This window comes from Mus pahari, chromosome 4 (assembly GCF_900095145.1).
Source record: "Mus pahari chromosome 4, PAHARI_EIJ_v1.1, whole genome shotgun sequence".
NCBI lineage: Eukaryota > Metazoa > Chordata > Mammalia > Rodentia > Muridae > Mus > Mus pahari.
The window spans coordinates 12,284,095-12,293,896 of NC_034593.1; the positions used below are offsets into that span (position 1 = coordinate 12,284,095).

The 9,802-nt window shown below is 38.6% G+C and overlaps 1 protein-coding gene across 10 annotated transcripts in view; it reads left to right on the plus strand.

Annotated features, from left to right (window-relative positions):
* Nucleotides 1-9,802, plus strand: part of Ythdf3 (YTH N6-methyladenosine RNA binding protein 3) — a 35,044-nt gene that overhangs the window by 14,017 nt on the left and 11,225 nt on the right. For 5 of the 10 annotated variants that reach the window (XM_021196991.2, XM_029538129.1, XM_029538125.1 and 2 more), the window contains 2 exons: nucleotides 5,917-5,949; nucleotides 6,552-8,150. In XM_021196991.2, the coding sequence (XP_021052650.1) occupies nucleotides 5,917-5,949; nucleotides 6,552-8,150 (1,632 nt within the window). The remainder of the gene's footprint in view (nucleotides 1-5,916; nucleotides 5,950-6,551; nucleotides 8,151-9,802) is intronic. The other 5 variants (XM_021196992.2, XM_021196993.2, XM_029538128.1 and 2 more) reach the window with 1 other exon arrangement.

Here is a 9,802-nt window from a genome sequence, read left to right on the forward strand (position 1 = left end):
GAGTAATCAGATATTGGTTGGTTACTCCTATAAGCTTTGTGTCATTATTGCCCTAGCATGTTTTTCAGGCAGGGTCGAATGTCGATTAAAAGTTTTGTGGCTGAGTTGGTGTTTGTGGGTTTTTTTTGTTTGTTTTTGCTTTTTTTGTTTGTTTGGTTTTTTATTTTTTGTTTTTGGTAACTAGTAGAAAATTGTCATGTACCAAAGACACTAGAACATTCCGGAGATTCTATGTGGGCACTAGCTCAACTTTGAGTTGTGTTGGTGTTGTCTTCATCAATGAGGCCTATTTATTGTCTTGGCAACAGCCTGGGTTGTTTGGGGATTTTAGTGGGACCCCTTTGACCAACAACTCAATTGGATGTAACATGGTCCTGGAATTGGAAACTTTGTGATACAGAGATGGCCAACTGGGACTCGCTCCCATGTTATTTACAAACTTCATTAAGATTAACTTCATATATTTTAGGAGGTTTCCACTGTACTAATTTTCCCTATTACTCCTAAAATGCCCCTCAGTTCTAGCAGTCTCCACTCACATTCTTCCCCTCAACCCTATAATTCCAGCTGCTCCCTCCTCCCACCACCATACTGGCTTTGGGTGTCGGGAAAGAGGGGTAGGGAGAGAGTTCCTGTGCTCTGGGCAGGCGGACGCTTTCCACTCAGCCCCGGGTGAGCATCTGGCAGTGTGAAGCCATTGACCCCACTCGGTGGGGGTTGGACAAGGGGCAGCCCCTGTACCAGGTTTTCATTCTCCAGCATCCCAAGCTGGATATGGCAGAGGAGCTGAGAACAGAATAGGGGAAGAGAGGGCAGGGGGAAAAGGTTCCCACGCAGGCGAGAGTCCTTAGTCCAGTCCATGGCTTGAGCACAGAAAGGTCTTTTGACAGGAGATTAGGCACAGCTTATTTTGAGAAATCCTATCCCATCGTCCAAGCACAACCAAGGCCTTGATGAACAGAGACAGTCTATGGTTTTAGAGCTTTATTGTAGAAAGGCAGGGGGAAAGAGAGAAGGTAAAAGAGAGAGACCTGCCATGGCTAAGGGGGGGGGGGAGAGAAAAGAAAGGCTAGAGTAAGAGGGAAAGGAAAGAAAGTAAAAGCTTAAGAAAGTAAGAGGGAGAGAGTGAGATGGGCTTGTTATCTTGCTATTGCTTGGTAACTGTGGAGGAGAGACTAGCCTGAAGGTCAGAAGCTTGGGACATTGTGTATGTGACTACTAGCCACATGCTTTTCCTGTGGGGGTTGTGGGGGCAGTAACTTCACAGGAGCCCAGGGGTCCAGGAGACATGAGGGAATGCCTTCTGTCCTATGTAGGGGAAAATTAATCACAGCTCAACTGGAAACCTGCCTGTCTGTGCAAAGCCCATTGCCCCACACATCCATAAAATCCATTTCTCCCTCTAGGGAAATCTGTGTGTTGCCCTTTTATTATACCAAACCTGTGGGTCTATGTATACATCTCTGCCTTAACTTCTTCTTTTTTTGTTATTATTTTCTTTATTTACATTTCAAATACTATCCCGAAAGTTCCCTATACCCCACCCCCACCCCCACCCCTGCTCCCCTACCCACCCACTCCCACTACTTGGCCCAGGCCTTCCCTTGTGCTGGGTCATATAAAGTTTGCAAGACCAAGGGGCCTCTCTTCCCAGTGATGGCCAATTAGGCCATCTTCTGCTACATATGCAGCTAGAGACACAAGCTCAGGGGGTACTGGTTAGTTCATATTCTTGTTGCACCTACAGGGTTGCAGCCCCCTTCAGCTCCTTGGGTACTTTCTCTAGCTCCTCCATTGGGGACCCTGTGTTCCATTCAATAGGATAGTCTCACAAGAGGCCGCTATATCAGGGTCCCTTTAGCAGAATCTTGCTGGCATGTGCATTAGTATCTAGGTTTGGTCTGCCTTAACTTCTCTAGGTCTATGGATTGTATACTTATTTAATGACTAATATTTATATAAAAGTCAATACACACTGTATCTTTCTGTGTCTGGATTACTTCACTCGGGATGATTTTTTTTTCTAGTTCCATGTATTTGCCTGCAAATTTCCTGATGACATTTTTTTTTAAATAGCTGAATAGTACTTCATTGTATAAATGTATCACATTTTCTTCATCCATTCTTCTGTTGAGGGATATCTATATTGTTTCCAGTTTCTGAATATTATGAATAAAACTGCAATAAACATCATTTAGCAAGTGTCCTTGTAGTAGGATCTGTTGGGTATATGGCCAAGAGTGCTTTAGGTTGACTCTTGATGTAGATTAGTTCCCAACTTTCTGAGGAACTGCCATATTTATTTTTTAGTGACTGTACAAGTTTGCCCTTCCAGCAGCAATGGAGGAGTGCTCTCCTTACTCACAGCCTCTCCATTCTGTCACGTTGTTATTGGTCTTAGCCATTCTGAGGGATGTAAGATGGAATCTCAAAGTAGTTTTGATTTTGCATTTCCCTGATGGCTAAGAATGTTGAACATTTAAGAGTTTCTTAGGCATTTGAGGTTTCTCTTGAGAATTCTGATCTATTTTCCATTTTTAAATTTGGAATATTTAGGTTTTTTGATTTTTTGTTTTGTTTTTGTTTTTTTTTTTTTTTTTAACATATTTTGAATATTCTCTATAAGATGTGGAGCTGTAAGAATGTTCTCATTGTGTAGGCTGGTACTTTGTCTAAATGAGAGTGTCCTTTGCTGTGCAGAAACTTCTCAGTTTTATGACCTCATTTATTAATTGTTGATCTTTGTGCCTGTGCTAATGGGATTTTGTTAAAAGGAATCTTTTTCTATGCCAGTGAGTTCAAGGCTATTCCCATGTTCATTTTTTTCCTCATATTTTATATGTCTGGCTTTATGTTGAGGTCTTTGCCATTTGTACCACAGCTCTGTGCAGATAATAAATATAGATCTATTTGCATTCTTCTATATGCAGCCTTCCAGTTTGACCAGCATAGTTTTTTGAAGATACTGTCTTTTTTCCAGTGTGTTTTTCTGGCTTACTTACCATAGGTGTGTGGATTTATGTCGGGGACTTCAGTTAGATCAACCCATGATTAATGCCATGCAGTTTTTATTGCTATTTTTATTGTTTTAAAGCAATAAATTTGAAATCAGAAATGGTTAGCCCTCCAATAGTTCTTTGATTGTTCAGGATTGTTTTAACTATCCTGGGTTTGTTGTTTTTCCATATGAAGCTGAAAATTGTCCAGTCAAGATCTGAAGAATTTTGTTGGAATTTCGATAGCATTGCATTCAATGTGTACATTGCTTTGGTAAACTATGTTATTCCTACCAATCTATAAGTACAGGAGATTTTTTTTCTTCTTTTGATATGTTCCTTAATTTCTTTCTTCAGAGGCTCAAAATTTTTGTCACATAGGCCTTTCACTTGCTTGGCTAGAGTTACCTTAAGTTATTTTATATTATTTGAGTTTATTGTGAAATGTGTTATTTCACTGTTTTTCAGTCTGCTTTTCATTTTTATACAGGTAGGCTACTGACCATTTTGAGTTAATCTTTTAGCCAACTACTTTTTTGAAAAGGTTTATCAACTATAGAAATTTTCTTGTGAAATTTTTTGTGTCGAGTATCTATAACAAATGATCTCCAACAGTAAATGGTTCCTTCTGTTTCTCTGACTGCTGTTAGGTCTTTTTGTTGGGCTTCTGCTATGTTGGACTATTCAGGGTCTGCTATGGTCGGGTTGCTGGGCTCTAGTGGAGACATTTTTCTGTATGTTTTTACACTTGGTGTCTAGGTATTTGTGATTAGAATGATTATAGGTCTAAGTGCTAATACTTGGTTTTATCTTTGTTGAGTGGGCATTTTGTTTCTTGGTTTCTGTTTCCTCTCTGGATTTTAGAAGAGTGTGATGGTTATGTGTTGCTGTTGCCTAGATAGGAAATTTTCTCTGAATCTATACCCTGGCCTGTTCATCTGGTGTGTTGCCAGGGAATGCCTTTTTGTGTTGGAGGCTAAGATAATAGGATGAATTCAGAAGATTAGATCTTTTGTGATCACTTGGCAATGGAGCAAGAGAGGAAAGGGAGACTGTGGCTGGTTTTATATAGAGCTGAAAATGAGACTGAGGTGATTGAATCAGGAGGTGCAGAAAAAGGGGTGAAGATACATGTTCAGCCTACCTACTTCCCAGTCAGCAGTGGCCTTTGGATTAACAAGAGGTGCCTACTAGGGTTGGTAGCTGGGATAAAGTGAGAGTTCAGGGAGGGAGGTTAGAAGGGGAAGATTTGTAGGATCTGGCAAAAGGGACAGGGAAGGGTACAGCAGGTGTTTTGTTGCAGAGCTGGGTCTGACACTAGGAATTGGGTCGCCTCAGAGACATTTGCTTTTCAGGGAAGTTTTCAAAGTATTTTTTAATATTAACTTAGAACAAATTGGGGTTTTTTTTTTATTATTAATAGAACTTTGCTATTTCGAATTTGGGCAAAATTGAAATGTATAGCTATTTGATATGCAGGCAGAAGTTTTACTTTTAAGTGAAAAATACTCTTGATTTAGAAAGTTAAAAGCATTATTACCTCAGGACTTGGGGTGTGGGAGGCAGGAAATAATAGTATTAAGACCAGTCTGAGAACATGAAGAGTTAGAAGCCAGTTTGGCAAGATCTTGTCTCACCAAAAGAACAAAAGTTGTAACTAATATAAAATGTAGTGGATAGCATAAAAGGAAAGGATTCCCATAGTATCTTATCCTTAAGGCAATATACAAAATTTTCTTTGAATTATTTACTCTTTCACAATTTCTCACTCTCACTCACACACACACACACACACAGACACGCATGTGTGCACATGCACACACAATGCATGTACTCACATGTGTGCACACATACACATAGTACTTTGTTAAAATTTCCTTCTGTTATATTCTTATCCCCTTCCCCTCTTACTCAATCTCCTCTTTCATAGTTACGTGTATGTGAAGCCTACTACATTTAGAGTTGATTGCATGAGCTTGGGTAGAACACTACTCTAGCAATCATTATTTCCCTGTAACTCTTTTAGACTAATGGGTTATGTGTCTCGTCCTATCCATAATATGCTTTGAACCCAATCTTGTCTGTGTTTTGTTTACATAGCCACTGTTCTGAGAGTTCCTAGCTATAATAGCTGTAGAAGATAGATGTTTTCACAGTACTTTCTATCCTCTGGCTCTTAGACGCTTGGCTTTCATTCGTGGAGAGCATAAGAAAGGTTGATCGAGATATCCCATTTAGTGTTAAGTACCCAAGTCACTTCTTAACACTTGGACCACGGCACGGACCAGCTATGATTTCCTGTATATTAATTACACCCTGCTACAAAAGCTTCTCTGACCAGTGCTGGAAGCATTGTTAGTTTATGAATATAATTATTTTGACTCCATATACATTAAGAAAAGGAACAGTAGTAGGTTACTTTTTAGGGCCTATGACCTCTCTTTCCCAACCATGATCTTTTGACCAGGTTTATAGTATTACATTTATATTCCACAGACCTAAAATCTGTCTAAGCAAAAAGCTATTGGTTACCTCTCAGAACAATTATGCCAGCCTTGCACTGTTGAGTACATCTTGCCTGACGTATTGGTATTGCTTGCAAGTCTACAGCTGGGTCCACAATTGATGCTTTTTCTCTGTTGACACTGAAAGCTACCCAGCAGAAAGGTAGACAGGAAAGTTCTAATTTATTTCCCCTTGATTTCTTTGTGTATTACAACCAAAAATGTATCTTTAGTAGTGGGGTCTTAGCATCTGCTTCCAATGGGCAACCAAAGAGTTCTAGCCGTAGCTTGTATTGTTTTGAGTGCCTTTGGGGGTCTCTGAGTGGAAGTGGGATTTTTTTTTTTTTTTTTTCATTTTAAATCTATGACTTCTGGGAGCAATAATAAGATAAATAATATATTTTATTTCTTTTCAGAAATATAGGAGAGCAAAACAGTTGTTTCATTGTGTAAGCATAATCTTGATTTTTTTTTCCTCTGAGTATAGCAGTTGTACATTTTCTATCTTAAAGTACAAAATTTAAGTGGCTGGATTGATTCCATCATAAAACTGCAATTTAATTCCTCTATTTGACATACATTCCAGATTTGTTTAAATTTTGTATGTAATTATAATTTTGTGCCTATAAAGCACACTAGGTAGAAATTTCAGTATTTTAAAATTGGGACAGAAACACAATCTTCATTTTATTTCTATACTTTCTGCCTAAAAATGCTGTAATTTATATTTTAAAGTTTCTCACCATTGTCTGACATGGTGTCAGTGTTTATAATCCTCGCATTTAGGCAGAAGTGGGGATTGTGAGATTGAGGCCAGTCTCTTCTTGTAGAGCAATTTTGAGTCCAGCTGGGCAGCAAGACTTACTATAGGATGATGGTACTCATTGGTAAATATTTCTGCTTATAACATTGATTTGAAAATTTAATGTTATGTAGAACAGGCACATGTCTTTTTCATTCACTTAACACTGCTTTCAGTCTTTTAGATAAACTTTTTTCTTCTCCCTTTAAGAGAACATTTCACTACTGATTATGGTCTTCTGTTTTGCAGAATAACAGCTATCCACCAATGTCAGATCCATATATGCCTAGTTACTATGCTCCATCCATTGGATTTCCATATTCTCTTGGGGAAGCAGCATGGTCCACGGCTGGAGATCAGCCTATGCCATATCTGACAACCTATGGACAAATGAGTAATGGAGAACATCATTATATACCAGATGGTGTTTTTAGTCAACCAGGGGCATTAGGAAATACCCCTCCATTTCTTGGTCAACATGGATTTAACTTTTTTCCTGGTAATGCTGATTTCTCTACATGGGGAACAAGTGGATCTCAGGGACAATCAACACAAAATTCTGCTTATAGTAGCAGTTACGGCTATCCACCTAGTTCTCTTGGGAGAGCTATTACTGATGGACAGGCCGGATTTGGCAATGATACTTTGAGTAAGGTGCCTGGCATTAGTAGTATTGAGCAAGGCATGACTGGACTGAAAATTGGTGGTGACCTGACAGCTGCGGTGACAAAAACTGTAGGTACAGCCTTGAGCAGCAGTGGTATGACTAGCATTGCAACCAATAATGTGCCCCCTGTTAGCAGTACAGCACCTAAACCAACTTCTTGGGCTGCTATTGCCAGAAAGCCTGCAAAACCTCAGCCGAAACTTAAACCCAAGGGCAATGTGGGAATTGGGGGTTCTGCTGTGCCACCACCTCCTATAAAACACAACATGAATATTGGAACTTGGGATGAAAAGGGGTCAGTGGTAAAGGCTCCACCAACCCAACCAGTTCTGCCTCCTCAAACTATAATCCAGCAGCCTCAGCCATTAATTCAACCACCACCATTGGTGCAAAGCCAACTGCCTCAACAGCAGCCTCAGCCACTACAACCACAGCAGCAACAAGGACCTCAGCCACAGGCCCAGCCTCACCAAGTGCAGTCTCAACAGCCACAGTTGCAGAATCGGTGGGTAGCTCCTCGGAATAGGGGACCCGGCTTCAACCAGAACAATGGAACAGGCAGTGAAAACTTTGGTTTAGGTGGTGTACCTGTTAGTGCTTCACCTTCTAGTGTAGAGGTGCATCCAGTGCTGGAAAAACTAAAGGCCATAAACAATTATAATCCCAAAGACTTTGATTGGAACCTGAAGAATGGACGTGTGTTTATAATTAAGAGCTATTCTGAGGATGATATACATCGTTCCATCAAGTACTCTATCTGGTGTAGTACTGAGCATGGTAATAAGCGTTTGGATGCAGCTTACCGTTCCCTGAATGGGAAAGGCCCACTCTATTTGCTCTTCAGTGTGAATGGCAGTGGACATTTTTGTGGAGTGGCTGAAATGAAGTCTGTTGTAGACTATAATGCTTATGCTGGTGTCTGGTCTCAGGATAAGTGGAAGGGCAAATTTGAAGTTAAATGGATCTTTGTCAAAGATGTTCCCAATAACCAATTACGACATATTCGCTTAGAAAATAATGACAACAAACCAGTAACCAATTCAAGGGACACTCAAGAAGTACCCCTAGAAAAAGCAAAGCAAGTGCTTAAAATAATCGCTACTTTCAAGCATACCACCTCAATCTTTGATGACTTTGCACATTATGAAAAGCGTCAAGAGGAGGAGGAAGCCATGCGAAGGGTAAGAAAAGAATCCAGTAATTTTTGTGTGAGAATCCTTCCTTATAGGTGGAGTGTGTGGAATGGTATTCCTCTAAACGTTTTACAGTCAGTGAACTTTGAAAGGAATCAACAGTTTAAGAAACAGAACTCTAATCCCCTCTCTTTAACCTTTTGAAGCACTATTTTCAAATGTTTGCTATTGCTTTGTTCTGTTAGAAAGGTGGTCTGAGTGTGTGTGTGTTTTACAAAACTATAGTATATAATTTATAGGACCATAGCAGGTATAACAAAAGAGAGCTAGAATTTGACATTTGGAAGGGACATTAGATTTGGTAGGGCATGGCTTTTTTAGTATTGATTGTCTCACATTAAAGTGCCTTCAGTGAGACATGGAGAAACTTCCTGAATTTACATATATTTGCATAAGATTGGAGTTTGGTCTCTAGATAAAGCTGGCTTGAGTTACTCTTCAGAACTGCAACCTCAATTTGGGGTCTGATATAAGGAGAATGGGGAAAGTAGGAAATGAATAGAGTTTTTCATACTCAGTAAGCACGTTTCTTTTGAAAACAGGCAAGGGTAAATAACATACTATGGAAATGTTTGTGAGAAAATTAATCTTAAGATGCATACTTCTGTCTTCATGAAAAATGGCAGTGATTCATTTCTTTGAACTCAAATATTGTATGACTTTTATATATGTGCAGCAGAAGAAATTGCTTCAGTTAACATTGAGTACTGTAGTGAATTCTGTTGAATAGTTTCCAAACCTTAGGGCTCAGAAGAACTGGAGTATTTTAGAAACACACCTCTTTATGTATTTAATAATGGACTTTAGCTACATTTCTAAGTCACCCTAGGTAGTTCTGGTGCTAAGTCTTTTGCTATGCTGGACTGTCACAAACTGCTTTGGAGTGATGCAGACTGCCATTCGCACCTCAGTGGACTGCTGAAATGAATTACTAAATATAAATAAGAGTTTTCTCGTTATATGTGGGAAGTGAGGAAAATAGGATCAGAAGTTGCCAGTGAAATAGATTGCAATTGTTATAAGACAGGATCAGGAGAATGGTTTGAAATGTGGATAGTGTGATGTGGGGAAAGATGTGTTTTGGGGATATGTTTATTTTAAGATTTTTGAGAAATACAGGTAGGAACTTCCTTAATTTAGATGGTTGAGAGGCATGAGAGTCAGATTTGGTTTTTTTTTTTTTTTTTTTTTTTTTGTTCTTTCATAGCTGAGTCTGTTGAAGTGAGATAAGATTTTCTAGGAGAAAAGAAATACTTAGAAGCTTTTTCTTTTTTCTACCATGTATCTTTTTACATCTCTTTCCTAGTTAGTCTGAAATTTTAGTTCTGGTTTTATTAATTTTAGTGTTTTTATATATATTTTTTCTTCATGAATCTTTATGACAGGTATGCTACAGCTACATTTAGCAATAAATACAACAGTAAGAGAAACTTAAATCTTTTACAACAGAGAAAGAAACTTTATAATTTTTTACATTTATATTGTTTTATCATTTCATCTACATTTACATCTTTATTTTGAATTCATTTCCCAGTGTTTTAGAAAGAATAATTTAGTAATGCATTTTCTTTTTTTTTTTTTTTTTTTTTTTATATTCTATTAGTTTCCTCTTTAAAGGTCTCTATCTGTTTGATTATATT